The sequence below is a fragment of the Hyla sarda genome, chromosome 7 (genome assembly GCF_029499605.1).
Source record: "Hyla sarda isolate aHylSar1 chromosome 7, aHylSar1.hap1, whole genome shotgun sequence".
Lineage (NCBI taxonomy): Eukaryota > Metazoa > Chordata > Amphibia > Anura > Hylidae > Hyla > Hyla sarda.
The window spans coordinates 81,448,169-81,470,428 of record NC_079195.1 but is presented as its reverse complement, the minus strand read 5'-3'; the positions used below and the strand labels follow the sequence as shown (position 1 = coordinate 81,470,428).

Sequence of the window (22,260 nt, the reverse complement as noted above, 5' to 3'; positions counted from 1 at the left end):
AGAGCTGCAGGCACAGGAGGAGACACAGGAGCAGGTTGTGGCTGCTGTTGCTGCTGCTGGGCAGCTAGGAGCTGTTGCATCATGGCAGATAGTTGATTGAGTTGTTGTGCCTGATAGGCTAACTGCTGCGACTGTTGAGCCACGACGTTGGAGAGATCCGTAACATCAGGCAGAAGCACCCCAACGGGATCCATGGCCGGATTTTACTGTTAGCAGCAAAGAGGTAGTAGATCCGCTGAGCCTGTGTGAATGATGGCTTGGGCCGTGTCAGGGAGCGGATTCTAAGGTGATGCTGGTTTTCACTGCTGCAAAACAGGATGGACTTGCTGTGGCAGGCGGCACGCAGGTCACTACCCCTGACACAACTCGTCCACACAGGCTGCTGAGGAGAAAATGTGGTACAGGAGGAATATGGTAACTCGTAGTCAGGATAGTAGAATGTCAGGGCTGGCAGCACGGTACAAGAACAGGGATGTAGCAAGAGGTCAGTAGGCAGACGGCACAGGAGCAAGAAACAAACAAAGAGTTAAATCTTGAACTGCACTCGGGTGTAAGTGTGCTAGATACGGAGGCTCCACTCCATCTCCAATAGCAACCAGTAATAAGTATAAATCACACTTGACAATTGAATAGATTTTCTTAATGCTTTTTCTTTAGTATTCAAATATTCATGGTACAAAAATCGATCTGCAGACCACCAATTTCATATTCATCAATAGATACAAAAAGTTTTATCACCCAGAGTGCTCACTAGATACGCCCAACAATCCTTGTTAAGCTGACTGGATATGTTTCACCCTTTCTTGGGCCTCCCGGAGGCTTATCTTCCTTCCTTCCTCTCCCGAAGGGGTAGACCGTTGAGTAGTTGCCGGACACTTCCGACATTTTGGAGGACACGCCCCCTTTCTCAAGTGACCCTATCGTGCACCCACCACCGTTCACATAGTAATTGACATCTCGCACGAACTCAATTCTGTAACGAGAGATTTCATATTAAAATAGAAGCATACAACGCTTCATAATTAAAATCAAACATTATCATTTACAACAGTAATAATATGATGTAACATCGCCAGAATATCGAATGAAGTCGAAAATTATAAACTTTCTTCTACAATATCAAAGAATTTCTTATATAAATATTACTTTACAGGAATACCGAAAATTTACAGATCTCATTGAGCCCATCCGGGTTCAATGAATTCAATCTTTCAATCCAAAAGGCTTCTCTTTGTAATAATTTTATTTTTAAATTTTCTTTTGAGCTCCCTTCCAGCACAGGAGCAAGGTCAGGTCACAAAGCAGGTAGGTCAGGAACACGGTAAGGCAAGATACAATAGACACTTTCACTAGAGCACTGGGCACACAAAGATCCGGCAAGAGATAGAGGGAGGTGCACATACTTATAGAGAAAGGACAGGTGCAAACACTTATTAAGGGTGCACTGGGCCTTTAAATCTCAGAGCTCCGGCACGCGCATGCCCTAGGAGGAAGTCACGCACGTGCCGGCGGTGTGAGAACACGGAGGAAACAGAAGCTGGAGGACTGGCTGGAGTGCTTGCCGTAACAAAATTTTTTTGACAAATACCCATTTGTCCAACAGCTGTTCCTCCTCATTCCACCATATACAAGCGTACTCAGTGCTGCCAAACATGTATACATTTTCAAGAGGAGAGAAAAGGCAGAGAACAAAAAGAAATTATTTGTGCCCAGTAATTTTTTCCTTCAACATCATCTGCTGAGGAAGAATTGGGAGGCCCCATGCAGTTGGCCCCTGTTCGACCAATTGATGAGTTTGGACACCTTTTCTCTAATGAGAATAGAGACCTTAAGGTCCATGCTTGTTTCTTAAGACACATCATGAATACAGGGACTTGCAGAGAAAACAGAGAGCCTTATCAAGATACAGATCCTTCAAACCAGTTACTCATTTCAAATTTTCTAGGAAGAGATCTTCATTTAAATGCAGTATACCAGGGATACATGTGTGTAAGCTTCCCTGTGTAGGGAGAACATTCTATTCTGAACTACAAACAAGCAAACCCAGCAGGAAGTCTGTTCACTATAAGAAGCAAAGTGGTTGATAGATGTTTTAGGAGGATGTGTTGAAACATTGGTTTGTAAATGTGAATCCAACAAAACCTTTGTACAGTGAATGGATGAGCAGAGCAACTCAAACTGTAAAAGCAGAATATTATTAGGATGTCTTCTACATCCTTAAACAGTCACTTCGCCAAGAAAATACCATTTAAATTTGTCTCAGTGAGGTTTCTTGCTCTTCTTGCCAGTTTTGAGACAGGTTAGAGAAATTATTTACCTTACCACATTTTTATTATAGGGATCTTAAAGGGATATACAAAAATAGCTTAACCCTAATATAGCCTATCAATGGAGGATCAGTGGGGTTCTGAGTCCTATCAAAATCAGATTGAAGTGGTCATCGCCCTTATCTCTATACTAGTGCATAGACAGAGAGAGTAATCGTATATTCCACACTCTTTATAATGTGTCTGCTCTATCCACTCACTTTTACTAACAGGGAATTTAAAGGATAAAAGCAAAAAGAGGATAAAAAAGGTTGTGTTCTTCCTTAATCTTACCCTTATACTCTCTTGTGGGAGTGAAGTGGTCAGTGTAAAGACCAACAAGTCATTGATCTGGACATCTAGGGGGGAGATTTATCAAAACCTGTCCAGAGGAAAAGTTGCTGAGATGCCCATAGCAACCAATCAGATCACTTCTTTCATTTTTTTTAAAGGCCTCTGAAAAATGAAAGAAGCGATCTGATTGGATGCTATGGGCAACTCAGCAACTTTTCCTCTGGACAGGTTTTGATAAATCTGCAGAGGATTAAAAAGATGAAAAAAAATTGTAAGATCGTCCACAATCTTACTTAATTAAAACATCAAATAATAAAATTGGGGCACAATTCTCCCCAAAATAGTAACACTGGAGTAAAATGTGGAATTTATAAAAATGGGGATTTTATTCTAAGATTGTTTCTCTAGCAGGAATCCCTAGGTATTAATGTATGTAGAATATACCGGTGCTAGGTAACTTGTGCACCCTAATAGTTATGGAAAGCCGACCTATTTTTGTTTTTGCTGCTATTGGACAAGTGGCTCCTCTATATAAACAACAACAAAAAAGGTAGGGGAGAGGGAAAATATAAACCGTTTGGCATACAGAGGTAAGTGTATGGAAAGACAAAGGGAACTAATGTATTGCAGTCTGTAGCCTATATACTGTGTATGTGAGTAAATATCAAGTGGGGGAATAGTATTTAAAGGAGTACTCCAGCGAAAGTTAACTTATCCCCTATCCACAGCATAGGGGATAAGTAGCTGATTGCGAGGGGTCCAATAGCTGGGACCCCCTTCGATCTCCGGAATGGGACCCCGTCTCTCTCACTGAGGAGCGTGTGTCATCTACTGGTAGACGGCATGTGCTCCATTCATTTTTATGAATTTCACTCCCACAGAAATGAATGGAGCACGTGCAGCCTGCAGCACACACTCCTCACTGAGCGCTGGGTCCCGCCCCAGAGATCCTGGGGGACCCCAGCAGTCTGACCCCCACGATCAGCTACTTTTCCCCTATCCTGTGGGTAGGGGAAAAATTAGTTTTTGCCTTAGTTCTCCTTTAAGGCTAATGCAATATAAAGGGAAGTACAAATCTGGATTATAATTATTATGTGAACACACTCTACCAATATTAGTGTGCATGCAATAAAACATCAACAATTTAATTTGCTAACTTGGGCAACCAAGTCTAAGAGATGTTAATGGGGAAGGTGACTGGTATGTATACAAAGGCAGCTATCCTGAATGTGGATAGTATTTCCAGATGGATGAAAAAGTACCTGCTATCCATGTACCTTTAGATTGGATGAAGAAATGGGACCCAACACTGTCACAGCAGTTTTATGTCCTCCAGTAGGGCAGCACACTTTGTGTGGCAGACAGTCCCGGCTGGTGGCGTCTCAACCAAGCAGTGCTGATAAAAAGTTTTGTTCCGTGTTGTAATATCAAAGCCTGCAAAGATAGAAATTACTCCAACATGTTTCAGAAACAAACTGATTCTGGTGGCAGCAGTCCGATTCAGGCCTAGATATTAGAGCACTTTTGTTGTGCATACTAGTAAGTCAACCCTGAATGCAGATACTGTCCTTGATATTTGGTCTATGATATGATGAATTATAAAGTTATAGAACAACCTTACTAAAAGACCACCTTTTTAAGAAGACCACCCCCACATTCAGACCAAATAACATGTGACGGATTTAAGTCTACCATATATTATTCATACTGGCCAATCTCATACAAGACCATTTTCCCTGCAGGTCTCACTGTATTTAGTTTTCTAAATGACACTGTACCTATCATATGCTCTTTCAAAGAATCTCACTCTCTCAATCTGAAACACAGGGAATAAAACATGCATTCTTCCTTTTGTCGTAGGCAGGATTTGGAACACTGCAAACTATTATTTCAAACCTATATAAAAGAAAAATAAATCTCTCTTTCAAGATTTTCCAGAGTAGTTGTAAAGAATAAACATTTGCATTGGTTATATGTATTAAAATATGCAGACATTTGCACAGAGTGCAGCCAACTTATAAATTTTTATAACTTCTTCGAATTGTTAACATTTTTTTAACACACTGCGTTAGTTCAGCTTTGTGAGCCACTCAATGGCAATCTTTCTGGTCGGCAAGAAAAAAAAAGAAAGCAAAGAGCATTATAATAAAGAATGCCGAATAAATAAAAACAAAACAGTACAGGCCGTACATCTCATCAAACAATGGACACGTTCATGGTTAGCAACCAGCGATTATAACAACACAATGTGCTGCATGTTGACTCGGATGGTGAAAAGAAATTCTCCAGTTTTTAAAGATTTTCCTGGCCGAGAGTCAAGAAGACATTCTGACTTCTGTGCAATGTAAGTCATGCACATTTTAAGCTCCGATGAATAATATGTTCTTTATTCTGTGAACTGTTAACAGCTGCAGACACCATTAGAAATGGCTTAGAAAACATATCTTTTCGGTCAGTGCTTCAGACAATTTGCAATACCAAAGCTATTACTAAAGCTACAATCTGAGTAAAGTTAACACAAAGCTTGATTATATTTATCTCAAAACTGAAGACAATTGATTTTTTTTTTCCATTTTTATTTTTCATTTGCTCCTTTAAATAAATTGTTTCATGTTTTCAACATGAAAGAATTGAAATGAGTTCAATAAAAAAAAAAAAAAAACAAGGATTCGAGAAATTGTGCTACAAAGACCACCCACGTCCTCATTCTTGACAAGGAAGATTCTGTTGTTATGACTGTAAATTTCCTACACAAGATCATTTGGATGTGATAATTTGCAGTAAAGACTGTTAACATGAAAATGTATATTGGATTTAATACTGTAATTTCATCGAGTCTGTGAGGTGTGGTTGGAAAAAGGCAACCACAGACAAGATAAATTTCTAAGAATAGGCTAGGAAGAAGGTAGGGAACATGCGATTTTGGTAATTGAAAGGTTAAGGTCAATTTCTTTTGTTTGTATATTCCATTTGATATTGTTTGAATGCTATTTTTTTTTTAGAACATTTTGAAAAGCATAAATATATTAAGTAATTTGCTTGCCTATGTATTATAACAAGAAATAGTATTTTTGAAAAAAAAATAATACAAACCATTAAGAGGTTCGAAGGCTAAATTGGGATCACTAGACGACTGGGTTAAAGCATCTCCAAAATGGTAGGTTTTATATAGTGTTCCTGGTATGCAATTGTTAGTATCCACTAAAAGTGATCCCAGGCAGGACAACCTAGTGAACTGTTCACAGGTTTTTGGGTTCCCAATGCTCATTGGTGCATGTGAGAAATAAAGGCTAACCACCTGGTCTAATACAGAAGAAGAGTTTCTATAGTGTACATGGCTACCTCCAAAATGGTAGCAGTGGAGAGCAATCTCTTTCCCTTCTCGTGGGTCTTCTTAAATGTTATCCCAGTAGTTGGTGTAAGGTTGCAGTACCATCTCCAGCACCACAAACAAGGTCATTATTATTATTATTATTATTATTATTATTATTATTAATAAGGGACCCAGTGGGCTGGAAATGCATCAGATGCATAGTTTATGGTGATGCATAATGGTAGTGTGATGAATAATGATAGTGTGTAATGCCTGATTTTAAAAGAATCATAATACAGTGTATGGATTTTACCAGATTTGGAGATGCTGGAGATCTTCAACCTTTCGCCAATTACTGGGATCACATACCCGGGACCCTGGACGAGCGTTGTCTCTGTGCACACTTTACCACTATGTGAAGACTTAAGAAAAACCTCAGGGAGATGAGCTAATGATGGTTTTTCTAATAAGGTTTTCATTTTATAACTGATAACTAATTATTTTAGGCTCATACTATAAGTAATTCCAGATATGGTCCCATGGCCACCAAAGCGATCACGCGGTGAGTATTAAGCTGAGGTGAGATCAGACATTAATCGGCCAACATAAGGATGAACCATTGTCCTTGTGACTGTTGCCAATAGGTACCGGTTCTCACAATGTCATGAACATATGTGACTCACTGATATATAGACAGGGTGTGCCGTATTGATTGCGGTTTGTTTAGAGTTTAGAATAGAATACTGTACATTTTTTAACTGTGAGACAGACTTTTCAGAAATTAACATCAAAAATGTTTGCAGAGGCTACTTTACCTGTTACTTATAATAGTACACTAAAATGTTGCATTAAAGCTCATACCCACCTTGAACACCATTTTACCACTAAGTGGGGACTGAGGAAAAACCTCATGGAGGTAAAATTCCGATAATTTTTCTTTTTGGGTTTAACATTTATAACTAGTAATTAGTACAAGATTATTTTGGCTCATCCTATATGTAATCCCAGATATGGTCCCATGGCCACCAGTATCCAAAATGGTCATGCAATAAGTTTTGAACTGAGGTAAGATCAGACTTGAATTGGCAGAAGGATGACCAATTACTCTTTTAATCAATGTTCAAATATATATATATATATATATATATATAGAGAGAGAGAGAGAGAGAGAGAGAGAGAGAGAGAGAGAGAGAGAGAGAGAGGTTTAAATGCAAAGGGAAAAGAAAAAAAAAAGACAATCTATATGTCCGATGTCCTATCTGTACCTAATGTCCGATTAATTATCCACCCCCCCCCCCTCAGGGATCATTTAGATTTAAACTTGACCAACCCCTTTGTTTCAGGATGATATGCTGCACCAAAGCTGAAAGGCTAATCTCTACCATCCCCATTCTCAAGCCAAATATGTGGCCAAGCCAAATATTTATGTGTATGTGGACGGGAGAGATATCTGTCAGCCAAACAATATTGAAGGTGTATGGTTACCTAAAAGCAATACATGAACAATACATAGTCAATGAACCATTAGGGTGAGAGCTGAAAATGGATAAACAATATAAAGAACAATAAGAATACTTCAAGTATGGATATTTAAAGGGGTACTCTGCTGCTAGACATCTTATTCCATTCCAAAGGATAGGGTATTAGATGCCTGATCATGGGGGTCCCGCCCCTGGGGCCCACCAGGATCTCCCGCAGCACCTGGCGTTCTAAACAAATGCCGGGTTTTGGTAGCAGTGGTCCTGACGTAACGGCCACGCTCCCCTCGTGACATCACGCCACGCCCCCTTCATTCATATCTATGGCCGACACGCCTCCTCCCATAGACATGCATGGAAGGCACATGGCTTTACATCATGGGGGCGTAGCCGTAACATCAGGTTCACGGTCGCCCGCTCCAAGTGTTCTGAACAAAATGTTCAGAACGCTTGGCCACAGGAGTACCCCTTTAAAGTTTATATCCCTTTTTTAATTGATATTTTAAATTTGCGCTTCTCGGAAGAAAAGTCCACACAGTAGTTTATCTCCTCGTGACTGTTGCCAAGAGTTACCGGAACGTGCTCATAATGTCATGAATGTATGTGACTCACTGATATAAACAGGGTGTGCCGTATTGATTACAGTTTGTTTAGAGTTTAAAAGAGAAAAATGTACTTTTTTTTTTACTTCTGAGACAGATTTTTCAGAATTTACCATCTACAATTTTTGCAGAGGCAACTTCATTAGCTTGATCACATTTTAAAGAAAGAAAATGGAGGGGACTTGTAAAATAGGGTGTGCATGCTAGGCTTGGGGTGTGTTCAGAGTTTTGTAATCACATCACCAGACCATAATTTTTACCCCCCTTAGCATTCACACCCCAGTTGGCAATAAAGCTCATATTCATTTCATATGACTATTAACAGGAAAGTATAGATAGTCACTCAAATAGTAAATTTCTACATCTTGGGAATTGGGGGGAGAGAACCTGGCAAGAAAGTAAACACATCAATGGAATCAGGGCATCTGAGGATATAAAATTATGCAGAAAACTAAGTTTTTTTGGACTATGTAACCTCAGGTACTGAGCAGTCAGATCTACAGATCTTCCCGATCCCAAGATGTTAAGGGAAACAACCCATTCATTTAAACAGCCTGTGTAGTTACCTATGTATACATAGGATAGGGAATAAGAAGTATAATCGCAGGGGTCCTGCCGCTGGGGACCCCCATGATCTCGGTGCAGCCCCCAGAATTCTGTGCTGGGCGCTGCCTCCAAGACGGGAACGTAAGATCATGGCCATGACCCCTAGTGATGTCACGCCACGCCCCCTCATGACGGCCATCACGCCCCCTGCCATAGACATAAATGGGGGGGCGTGGCCGTGATGTCACGTTACCGTCTCGGAGGCAGAGCTGGCACAGAATGCCAAGGGCTGCACTGAGATCACGGGGGCCCCAGCGGCAGGACCCCTGCGATCATACATCTTATTCCCTATACTTTGGATAGGGGATAAGATGTATAAAGCTGGAATACCCCTTTAAAGTGTTCAGCCCTCAAGTTCAGTCAAATGTACATGTTACATTTATATTACAATTGCTCATGAGTACTTGCTTATATTATCTTTAAACAGTTTATGCTTACAGGACTATAGAGAAGCTTATTTTAAATGGAACCTGTCAAGTCCCTGGTGGCCCTCATCTGGCCCCAGTACCTTGCAGAGAAGAGCATTCCTATGCTGTTCTCTTATGCTCCATGCAAATGATAGTCATGGAGGAGTAGACGTGATGGCATTTGGTTACACTCTACACACCCTCTTCCCTCCCAGTTTGGCTTGATTGACACCTTGAATGTTGGGTTTTTTCCTGACCAATGGTATGCAATGGTCATGTCATAAGGACTGCATTAAGCCTCATAATATCAAGACTGTGATAAAATATATATATATATATATATATATATATATATAAAGACTGGAAGATAGCAGCCTAGCAGCGTGCACCTGTATGACGGGCCCATGCAATAGTTGACCCGGCATACAGGTGCAAGGACCCGGCATACAGGTGCACGCTGCTAGGCTAAATATACCCAAGCAAGAGAATACAGAAGTACACTGCAAGCACAAAGATATAGATGAAATATAAAATGCTACATTGCTATAATGAAAATTGAAAAATGTAGCTTCTTTTCCATTACCATTTGGCCATATAGTGTGTACCATCCCACCACAATAAGGTGATCTCATTGGGCCAGACCCTACACTATGAATGTGCTTCAGAGCAGTCAGTTACCAGGCTTGTAAGGTCTGAGACATCCAGCACCTTATAAAATGGGTGGGGTGCAGGAACCAACATGAAGGTAGCCACTCCCCCCATATGTGCAATACAAAATTGCATACGGGTCCATGCAATATTTGTGTATCAGTTTGTATTGCACATATGGCAGAAGTGGCTACCTCCATGTTGGTCCCTGCACCCAACCAATTTTATAAGGTGCTGGATGTCTCAGACCTTACAAGCCTGGTAACTGACTGCTCAGAGGCACATTCATAGTGTAGGGTCCATCCAAATGGGGTCACCTTATCGAGGTGAGATGGTACACACTATTTGGCCAAATGGTAAGCAAAGCACCTCAATTTTTAAATTTTCATTATAGCAATAAAGCATTTCATATTTCATCTATATCTTTGTGCTAGCAGTGTGCTGCTGTATTCTCCTGCTTGTATATATATATATATATATCGTATTTATCGGCGTATAACACGCATTTTTTATGCTAAAATTTTTAGCCTAAAGTCTATCTGCGTGTTATACGCCAATAGATTGTTTGTGACCACGCAAAAGCTGCTGCAGTTCAACGATTTAAAGCGGTCGCTTTAAATCATTGAACTGCAGCAGCTTCTGTCTGGCCAGAGTCCCACTGCCATTGCCCGATGCCCTCCCTGTCCCCGGTTTTACAGTTATATGTCCCGCCGCCACGGCCCAATTCCCTCCCCGTCCCCGTTTTATAGTTAAATATGCCGCCGCCGCCACTGGCCAATTCCCTCCCTGTCCCCGGTTTTATAGTTACATGTGCCCTGGTGACTTCGGTCCTTCATGCTCCGGGGTCTCCTGATCTGACACTGTGCGCTGCATAATGACGAGTGACATCCTCAACACGACGTCACTCGTCAGTCAGTGCGCGGCACACAGTGACAGATCAGGAGACCGCCGGAGCATGAAGGACTGCAGTCCCCAGGGCACATGTAACTATAAAACCGGGGACAGGGAGGGAATTGGGCAGTGGTGGTGGCGGGATATTTAACTATAAAACCGGGGATGGGGAGGGAATTGGGCCGTGGTGGCGGCGGGATATTTAACTATAAAACCGGGGACGGGGAGGGAATTGGGCCGTGGCGGCAGCGGGATATTTAACTATAAAACAGGAGACGGGGAGGGAATAGAGCAGCGGCACTCTGGCCCCACAGAAGCCACTGCACGTCAATTATTTAAAGCGCTTGCATTAAATCATTGAACTGCAGAAGCCGCCAGAAACAGTTTATCGAGGTACACCTGCACACACACGCACCCTCATTTTTCCAAGGATATTTTGGTAATAAAACTTTTTTACCAAAATTTCCTTGAAAAAATGAGGGTGCGTGTTATAGGCCGGTGCGTGTTATACCCCGATAAATACGGTATATATATATATATATCATGGATTGTGCTGTGTAGAAACATGATGTTCTATATTGTAACCCTACCTAATACCATATATAATTAAGAGGCTTATGGGAATTGTATTGGGCTTATTTTTCCAGAACATTCCCCAGATGCTCAATAAGTCTGAGATCTGAAGTATTTAACAAATCATCACCTTTGTCATGTATTTCAAATGAATACTGAACAGTTTTTGCATAAGGTATTATTTGGCTTTTGAATAGAGGTATTTATTACTACTATGGATATAGATTCCGGCACAGAATCATTTGTGTTTTATTTGCCTATGCAACTAATAATACTGATCATTAAGACTCACCTGGCATTGTTCAATGCTCCTCTGAAAAAGAGAGGAACATGATTAGTAAATCGATGACTGGTGACATCTTCTTTTGCCAATAAAAATAATAAATGTCATTAGTGGCAGCAAAAGTGGCAGGAGATCTTTATACACATCTTACCCTAGCATTTTATTTCTGTGGCTTACAACATAAAACAATTTTATCACATTGATAATATCAGATCAATGTAATAAAGTGGAGTAAAGTTGGTGGAGGGCCCTGGGCAAAACAAATCTGGAGGGGGCACACAAAAATGATATGTTTTTTTTTTTTTTATGTCTAGTGTAAAGGCTGTCTCCTGTCACTTCACAGTCTATTGTAAGTAATGTGGTCAATCAGTTCACAGTCGAGTGTAGGATATTCAGTTGATCAGTACATAAACTAGTGCTTCAGGTAGAATAAGCTTTTGTTTGGCTTTGGGCACTGTCACCGACTGTCAGCTACCAGCACGTTAAGAAAGCGGTCCAAGCTGACCACACTGCTAACACCGCATTGCTTACACTAGATTATGTGCTGATCAACCAAATAGCCTACACTAGACTGTGAACTGATTGACCACATTATTTACAACAGACTGTGAAGTGACAGGAGACAGCCTTTACACTAGACATTAAAAAAAAAAAAAAAAAAACATATATCATTTTTGTGTGCCCCCTCCAGATATTTTTGCCCAGGGCCCTCCACCAACATTACTCCAGCCCTGACTGCAAGATCAGGGTTTACTTGTAGTCTGTTACCATGGTGACAAATGTAAAAACTAAATATGTGTTAGAACAATTTTTTATGTTACATCATTTTTGTTTTAGATTCTTAGATTCACTTAATTTATAGTAATGCACACTCATATATATATATATATATATATATATATATATATATATATATATTAATCTAAAGTATCTTTTTACTAAAACAAAATAGAAAATTATAGCAGGGACTTTTTGGTAGCTATCTTTGGCCATATCCTCTATCTTATAACACTACTCCAGCATAAAGAAAAGAATGGAAATTGTTAAATAGAAAGATGTTAGTAAATTTCACAGTGGTCCAAAGCAAAAGTTCATCCACTGAATTTTTTGGAAAACTGCGAACCTACATGAAGAATTTACACACAAATAGTTCTGAAATTGTCCTTCTCAAAATAACTTTGATTACATCACCGGATGCTCACCCAAATTGAACAAACGGAGTAGGAACTTCCATGCAGGCCATGAAACAGCATGTGTATGGGCTCAATGCTACAGCCACTGCTAAATAGGAAATAGTTAGCTAGGATATTACACTATAAAGTGTAACCGGATACATTCAGCTGTTCGTATGCATGTCTAGAGATTAATTTCACCTTAGTAAAGGCCCATGAATAGACAGCAGGTTTAATACAAGCTGTAATTGAAACTGGACCTCCCACAGTCTGGGGGAGTTCAAATGAAATTCTGACCTGCTACTATACCCTTCATCAATGGAACACAACAAAGTATCCACCAACAAAACAAATAGGGATAAGAAAGAACAACTTGAGCCACTTTGTAGCTTGACTTCATGTTAAGAATTGGATTTGGGATTAAATTCACCTCCTACGTGCCCTTGGGCGTTTAAACCACCAATTAAAGGCTTCTTCTAAGTCCTTATCAGTACTAGGAAAAGCAGTATGGTGCCTACTGTTTAACCTATATTGTATGACCAACAAACACAACTACCAGTTGTGCCGATTTACAGCTAATTATTATATTTATTCTTATAGTATGCACAAAACACTGTTCTAGGGGAGCAATTGTATATGGTTTCAATGAATAACTCTGCAGAATATATCAGCGGTTTTCAAGGCTACTTAGGTCATTTCTACAAGCAGGTTATCCGATCACAAATAGTTGAGCTGTAATCTGCTTGTTAAAGGTATTGTATCACACATGCACAAAAATGCTAGCTCACTTGTAGCACTTCTTTATTGCCCAAAGAGTGCTGAATAATACTATAGTAAAGCAGAAACATAAAATGATCCTAGGCGATAATGAAATAAAGATGCAGTACATACATTGGGGATCCTATACTGCATAGAAATTCGCCCAAATAGTATAATTTGCCCTGGAAAATAATGCATTTAAAGAAGAAATATGATGGACAAAAACGTACACCCCTATCCACAGGATATGTTTTAGATCGCAGAGGTGGGGGGGTCCAAGCACTGGGGCACCCTTTGATTTCCTGTATGGAGCCCAGACTCTCCTCCACAGCAGCACGTCACAACTCGTGTTTGAAGCGGGGGCAACCATGCCCCCTTTATATAGCTCTATGGGAGAGCCGAAGATCACCGAACGGCCTACCCATGGAGCTATATGGAGGGCGCATGGCGGCCCCTGCTTTGGCGGGGTCATGACGCGTCACTGTGGAAGAGAGCCAGGGCTCCATACAGTAGATCGCGGGGGGGCCCCAGCACTCTGACCCCCGCAATCTAAAACTTATCCCCTACCCTGCGGATAGGCGATACGTTTTTGTCCATGATACTTCTCAATTAAATATAAAATTTGGCAATAATTTTTAGTAGTTTTGATTTTCTATTTGTATTTAATGGTATGACCGCCTGCTTCATGTAGCAACAACATAGACCATTTTTATGGCACATTTAAACTAGCTCCCAAACATTGTGGAAGTTTTTTTTTTTTACCAGTAGCACTTGGGAGAAGGGGGGATCCCAAGTGAAGGATTCTTCTCTGCAATATCCACGTGTCCTAATTAATTGTTTTTATTAAACCACCTTTTAGAACAGTAACAAGTAAGCATACTTAAAAAGATGTAGACAGAATGAGAGATTTTATGCCTAGGGTAGCAATGTTTTCATAGTGTTAGAAGCCAGGTCAATGAACTTTCCCATTTGTGTGTACGGAAAGCGTGTGTCATGGTTCCAACAATTTCCTTAGTAGTACTGGCTTCTTGCTCTTATAGCAAACATTTGAGGGCAGTGTCCATAAGGTGTTATACACAAGTGCTTAAACAGATAAGGTATCACTTGATATCAGCAGTAGTTTGTGGGGAAAGCCCCAGCCATGGTTTGCCAACTATTTTGTAGAACTTAAAAATACTGATGTTCAGAGGATTCTCCGTAAATAAATATTATGTTATGTGTTTAAAGTGGTACTCCAGTGGAAATTATAATTTTTTTTAAATAACTGGCACCAAAAAGCTAAAGGCGAACTCCGGTGGAAAAAAAATGTTTTCAAATCAGCTGGCTTCAGAAAGTTAAACAGATTTGTAAATTACTTCTATTTAAAAATATCAACCCTTCCAGTACTTATCAGCTGCGCAAACTACAGATATACTACAGAGACATTTGTAAATTTCTCTTCTGTCTGACCACAGTGTTCTCTGCTGACACCTCTGACCATGTCAGGAATTGTCCAGAGCAGGAGAGGTTTTCCATTGGGATTTGCTTCTAATCTGGACAGTTCCTGACATGGACAGAGGTGTCAGCAGAGAGCACTGTTGTCAGACTGGAAAGAACTTCACAAATTTCTCTGTAGTATACAGCAGCTGATAAGTACTGGAAGGGTTAAGATTTTTTAATAGAAGTAATTTACAAATCTGTTTAACTTTCTGGCACCAGTTGATTTGAAAATATTTGTTTTCCACTTGTTTCCACTGGAGTTCCCCTTTAAATAGATTTGTTAATTACTTCTATTTAAAAATCTTAATCCTTCCAGTACTTATCAGCTTCTGTATGCTCCAGAGGGAGTTGTGTATTTCTTTCCAGTCTGACCACAGTGCTCTCTGCTGTCACCTCTGTCCATGTCAGGAACTGTCCAGAGCAGGATGCGTTTGCTATGGGGATTTGCTCCTACTCTGGACAGTTCCTGACACGGACAGAGGTGTCAGCAGAAAGCATTGTGGTCAGACTGGAAAGAGCTACATGATTTCCTCTGGAGCATACAGCAGCCGAAAAGTATTGGCAGGAGTAAGATTTTTAAATAGAAGTGATTTACAAATCTGTTTAACTTTCTGGCATCTGTTTAATTGAAAAAATGTTTTTTACACTGGAGTACCCCTTTTAAGCATTTGTTGACCACTTCATCTGCCACTGAGAGGTAAAAAAAACTAAAAAAAAAAAAGTACTGCATATAAAAAGTTTTCTCTATGTTTCATGATAATAATTTTTTTAACTCAGCATGCATCTGTTTTTGCAACTCGCATACAGTCAGAATGCAGCTTTATGAATGCCCCATTTATACTGTTCCTTATACTGTTGAGAAGTAATGAGGGGCTCTAGTTCTACTGTGCTGATTAGGAGATTTAAAATAAGATCCCTGAACATGCCCTGTTCACACTTCGGAATTCTGCTGCATGAACCTAACATTAATGTCATTTTTTTTTTTTTTTTGGCCTGTCCCACTGAAGAATTTTTCTGCAGAAATTCCAGATTCCAGACCCCCCCCCCCCCCCCCCAAAAGAATGGAAATGTTCATTCTTTCAGTAGTCAAATGGCAGGAATTCCTCCTCAAATGAAAGCCAATAGACTTCTTATGGTATTCCGCACTCCCATTCACACTTCTGAATTTCAAGCGGAAATTCAAAAGGTGAAAAGGAGTGCGGAATCCCATAGAAGTCTATGGGCTTTAATTTGAGGCGGAATTCCGCAAGCAGAAATTCTGCCGTGTAAATAGACTCTTAGGCCGGGTTCACACTATGGACTGCATTGTTGCCTCCATGGAGGGCAATGCATTTCTGGGTGGATCTTTTGGCAGATCTGCTAAGAAATGCATTGTCATCTATGTGGACGCCAATGCAGTCCGTGTGGTCCTAGCGCCGCCTGCACGATCTCCGGCAGAAATTCCGTCCAGAGATTCTGCAGTGTGAACCCGGTCTTAGCCTTGCTTTTACACCTCCTGATTTACAACAAAGTTTACACCCATGTGGAACCCCTATAGCATAGAAACCGGAACTTAGCAAGAAACTAAAACTATCATTGCACCTGAGGCTTAAAAATTGTATTTATTTATTTTTATTTTTTTTGGACTGACCATATTAATATATTCTTTAAATACATTAATGTTTTTGGGGTTTTTATATTTTGTGAATTTTTTTTAATGATTGATCCACTATTTATATGTTGTTACTTGCTTTCACGCTATATATGAGACTACTACAAGACAATTAGAGGATTCACTCATATAGTCTGTCATATGAGAGAGCACTTAATATAACCTCTGTCACACACCACGTGCAGGCTTAGCCTATAGCTCCACAAATAAACAAATCACATGTCTGGTCACAGCGACATTACCTACAATTACATTAATTTATACTCTAAGCGCACAGCTTAAGTACATTACAAAGTTCACACCAAAATAGATTAGCCAGGCGCATTATTGAATTATGACAGCCATCCCTGTAGTGACATAGGGTAAACGTCAGAATACTACCCTGTATAGACAAATACTAGTGTCACAAATAGGGCTACGGACTGCTTTGTGCTAATAATAGATAAACCACTCAGTGATAATTCAGCGGACTGATATATAGGTTAAGACACGTTCTTTATCAGTTGTATATGGTTAAGTAACTATCTGAAAATTCCCCCTGTAAATACCAGAAAGGTGTAATACTTCTTTCCCACTTTATATTGCGGATGTGTTAATGGGGCAGCAGACATCTATTTCAAGTACATGGTCCTTCACATAAAATCACTTGGATAAACAAATACTCTGACCTAGTTAGTAGGCTGTTTATACCTATCACCCTTTATATATCTTATTATTGTTCTAGTTTTCATTTCCTGTGTGTACTTTTCCTGTGGTACTGACTCATTTATATTTTTAAATAAGTTAGTTTTTTTTTTTTATGTCATGGAACTAAACTGTCAAATAAATCCAAATTCATGCAAACTATCTTGTTAGAGTGGCTTTCACTCAACAGTTTGAAACGTGTGTTGTTTTTTTAGCAAAATAACTTAAATGGCCGCTGTCACCAAAACTATATTTTTAAAAACAATAGAGTCATAGAAAATAAGTATATCTCTAATACTATTTCATTATTTTTTTCCACAGTTTCCCTTTGAAAACTGCTCCTATAAAAGTGGCCACTAGAGGTCCTCATAAAATGTCCCACACCTGTTATTATGGTCTTTCCGACTTTATCAAAATCAGCTCTCAGTCTGACTACAAGTGAAAGTGGGGGCTTTATAAGCCTATGTGAGCTACCTGTGTGAAGATCACACAGAGAGCAGAGGAGAGCAGACAGTGAGTGCGCTACTGTGATTGGCTGAGAGGAGGCCACACCCCCTCACATCTCCCCAGCTCTCAGCATCATCAGTGAGAGAAGGAGAATGATTCAGTGCACAGCTCCCTCCATAGCATAGAGGAGAAGGAGCAGAAGTGTGACAGCATGTTCAGCCTTATACAGCAACATGTAACCCAGTAGTAAGGAGATGGGGAGGGGGTTTGTTACAGTGTGCCAGCCCAGTAGTAAGGAGATGGCAAGGGGAGGGGATTTATTACAATGCTGAGTAAATTAGAACGACAGCTCACCTCCTCCTCCCTGCACCTGTGCGCGGGCTTGATCAGCAGCGTCCCTGACCAGATGTATGCACAGAGTAAAGAAAACGGTCCAGCACAGGTTTGCAGGTAAAAAACAGCTTCTTCTTTTATTGGGTCAGTTCCGACAAGACAAATAAATAAGCCGACGCGTTTCGGACCTACACTCGGTCCTTAGTCATGGCATACATATTCAGTAAAAAGAGATACATATATATAAAATGTTGTGGTCACATGACCATTCATCGATTAGATGTAGGACAAACTGGAAAACATGGCATGGATCTCAGTGATGTAGAAAACATGGACAAAAAAACGGCAAACAAGGAAAACATAATTGCAAGAGATAGATACAATAAAACCAAAAAAAACTATAGTGGGGACCAAGGGTAATGATATTGATAGTGAACATCACTACTAGAATTCATATTCTCCCATTGTACATGCTGTCCTGTTCTACATGGGCTTATGGCTCAAATACAGAAAAAATTATGAAACATTGTTCTAGTTTTCAAAGCCAAAAATTTCAGCCCGTACGGGGACATGCAAATACTCCACTAATTTGTTGCATTTATTAAATAAACAAAACTAAGGAGGAAGAGGAGGAAGAACCTATCTGCAAGAGAGCCACATGTGGCATTTTTTGCCACATATTGCCACCTCAGCATGATAGGATCAAATCCTGCCTCAGATTCATGCCCTGCGGTTGACGGGTATCCAACTGGAAAATCCAGAAAGATTCCCTATTTAGCAGGGTCCTCCGGTGATCACCTCCTCTGGTGTGCCTAAATACTTTTTCTATGCCCATAATTTTCAGAGAATCTGTGTTCCCTCCGTGAAAGTCCCTGAAGTGCCTGGACAAGGAAGACACATTGAAACCAGTCCCTTTCGCATCTGAAATGTGTCTCCTAATCCGGCACTTCAGGGCATTCACGGTACAGCCTACGTACTGTTTATTACATGCAGCACATGTGGCCATATAGACTACATGGGTAGTATTACAATTGATATAAGTTGTAATTTTGTAACTTCTATTAGTACTGCATGAGACAAAAGTATTGGTTACCTCCATATGGCCACATGTGATGCATTTTTTATGTCCACATTTCCAACTTCCTGGAAAATTCAACCAAGTAGGTTTAATTTTATCTTTGTTTTTTTCGGGGTCCACAAACAGGCTGGGAGACAATTGTGAGCCTAAAGATGGCCCTCGCTTCGCCACAGCCTGTAGGGAGCATACCTCAAAATTACGGAGGACCGGGTCCTGTTCCAATATGGGCAGGTATCTTTTCATAATATTCTTTATTTTATAGAATTGTTTACTGTAGGCTGTGATAAATCTGGGCAAGTATTGTTTGTTTCTCTGGGGGTCATCTGAAAACTGTCTCCTGTTATTGGTTTTAATTAAATTCCCTCTATCTAAATTTTTCGCTTTTCTGTGGGCCTCCTGTAAAGTTCCCTCATCATACCCTCTCTCTTTTAGCCTCTGATGTAAAATGTCAGATTCCTCCTCAAAAGTGGACTGGTCAGTACAATTCCGCCTCAGGCGTACCCATTCGCCATACGGAATATTACGTACCACATGGCGAGGGTGACAAGAACTTGCCTGTAGGATGGTATTCCCAGCCACTTCTTTACGATATGGGGAGACTACCACCTTTTCACCTTTTCCCTCTAGGACCACATCCAAGAAGGGAATTTTAACATAGGAAATGGCTGTAGTGAATTTCAAATTTAGTTCATTCTGATTAATATACTGGATGAAATCTTCAAACCTATTAGGACCCCCCTTCCATATCAGGATCAGATCGTCGATGTATCGACCTATCCATTTGATATCTGAATGGAAGGGATTGCTGGGGGCAAAAATATATGCTTCCTCCCAATATGTCATATATATATTAGCATATGACGGGGAGTATTTCGCACCCATTGGAGCTCCGCGGACCTGAAGGAAAAATTGTTCATTGAACATAAAAAAATTATTGCTCAAGAGAAATTCTGTAGCCATTATAATAAATCGCTTCAGGTCCGTGGAGTAGTTGCTGTATATTTCTAGGTGTCTGGTAAGTGCTTTTAGACCTAGTTGGTTTGGAATAGAGGGATACAGCGAGACCACATCACATGTGGCCCAACCGTATCCCTCCTGCCACTCCATATGTTGCATGATCTCCAATACATGTTTAGTGTCCCTTAAATAGGTAGGGGTTGCCCCAACCAAGGGTTGCAGGTGGCTGTCCACCCAGTCTCCCAGTCTCTCCCCCAAGGCTCCGATCCCTGCCACGATCGGACGCATAGGGGGAGGAAACTCCCCCTTATGTACCTTGGGGAGAGAGTGGAAGACTGGGGTTACAGGCTCACCCACACAAAGAAAATCCCAGATTTTTTGGTTAAGCACACCCATATTAACCCCTACATCCAGCAACCTGCTCAATTCACGTTGACATGTACCTGTAGGGTCTCCATCAAGTTTGACATAGGTAGTCTCATCTTTCAGAATAATTTCATTTAATTTCTTATATAACCCAGCATTGAGCAGCACCACGGATCCCCCCTTATCCGCATTTCTAATTATCAAATCGGGGTTATCCCGTAGCGCTGTCAGGGCTTTACGTTCAGCTTCAGATATATTGGAATGTGGGTCGTTTTTCTTCACATTATGGCTCAATCGCACTAAATCCCTTTCTACCAATTCCTGGTATCTATCTAGCGCACCAGGTCTGGAAGCAACCGGATAGAAACCAGGAAATAAGTATATCTCTAATACTATTTCATTATTTTTTTCCACAGTTTCCCTTTGAAAACTGCTCCTATAAAAGTGGCCACTAGAGGTCCTCATAAAATGTCCCACACCTGTTATTATGGTCTTTCCGACTTAATCAAAATCAGCTCTCAGTCTGACTACAAGTGAAAGTGGGGGCTTTATAAGCCTATGTGAGCTACCTGTGTGAAGATCACACAGAGAGCAGAGGAGAGCAGACAGTGAGTGCGCTACTGTGATTGGCTGAGAGGAGGCCACACCCCCTCACATCTCCCCAGCTCTCAGCATCATCAGTGAGAGAAGGAGAATGATTCAGTGCACAGCTCCCTCCATAGCATAGAGGAGAAGGAGCAGAAGTGTGACAGCATGTTCAGCCTTATACAGCAACATGTAACCCAGTAGTAAGGAGATGGGGAGGGGGTTTGTTACAGTGTGCCAGCCCAGTAGTAAGGAGATGGCAAGGGGAGGGGATTTATTACAATGCGCACCTCAGTAGTAAAAAGATGTCATTAGGAGGAGGTTTGTTACAGTGTCTCACCCCAGTAGTAAGGAGATGGTATGAGAAAGGGGGTGTCACTGTGTGTTATCAGTGTGTGATCCCAGTAGTAATGAGATTACATGAGTAGGAGGTTTGTTACAGTGTGTCATCCCAGTAGTATGGCACAGCCTGGAGTTGGCAAATGCATGAAGAGACCATAGAGTGGCTGAATGGTACAGCCTTGAGGTGGCTGAAGCATGAGGAGACCATATAGGAGTCCAGCGGCTCTTCAAGGTGTGTTGGCATGGGCATGTCAAGGTATGCCACCACCTGCTGGTTCAGGTCATGCTCCAGGTCTACCTGCTGCTGATGAGTTGCTTCACTATGCAGGTGAAGAAAGGTACTCATCAGCGATATATAGACTCAGGCTGCTGCTGATGGAGCTGGTACTTCTCCTGCCACCCCACCCCTCCCCAGCAGCCTTGGCAGTGGAAGGTGAGCACAGAGGGCCCCCCGAGTCAGACCTGAGAGAGGATGGACGATGGCACTGATAAGCATCGGCCAACTGACTACGTACGATGTCTCTGTAGTAAGTCAGTTTGTCCTCCCTCTCAGTGGGTGTAAAAAAGGCCCCCATTTTGTGGTGGTAGCGAGGATCCAATAAGGTGGAGAGCCAGAAGTCATCCCACTGCTGAATGGTGACAATTCGGCGGTCACTACGCAAGCAAGTGAGCATGCATCGTGCCATTTGTGCAAGTGACTCCACTGCATACTGCCACGGTGTGTATGGGTCCTCTTTCTCCCCTTCCTCATAACCCTCTAGCTTCTCTGGCTGCTCCTGCTCCTCCACTCCTGTCAGTTGACTAGAAAAACAGCCCATATGGTGAAACCAAAACTGTGCTCCACTGTGCCCCTCCCTCTCCTCCTCCTCCAGTTCAACCCCCACAGGGGTCATGTGGCCATGAGATGTAGGTGCCACGTCTCCATTGCCCTGACCAGCCATCGTTTCCAATACATGTTGTAGGAAATGAAGCAGTGAAATGAAGTCATTCATCCCATAATCCTGGT

General features: G+C 41.1%; 1 protein-coding gene across 3 annotated transcripts in view; it reads right to left on the bottom strand.

Moving 5' to 3' along the window:
* Nucleotides 1-652: 652 nt before the first annotated feature.
* The window catches only part of LOC130282303 (uncharacterized), a 39,853-nt gene continuing 18,245 nt past the window's right edge, over nucleotides 653-22,260 (bottom strand). For 2 of the 3 annotated variants that reach the window (XR_008846327.1, XM_056530395.1), the window contains exons 4-5: nucleotides 3,878-4,034; nucleotides 653-973 (exon numbers count right to left, since the gene is read on the bottom strand). Coding sequence is in view for 1 of the 3 variants with exons in the window: in XM_056530395.1 (XP_056386370.1) it covers nucleotides 3,913-4,034 (122 nt within the window). In the remaining 2 variants the exon portion in view is untranslated. Of the gene's footprint in view, nucleotides 974-3,862; nucleotides 4,035-22,260 lie in introns of all 3 variants that reach the window. The other variant, XR_008846326.1, reaches the window with a different exon arrangement.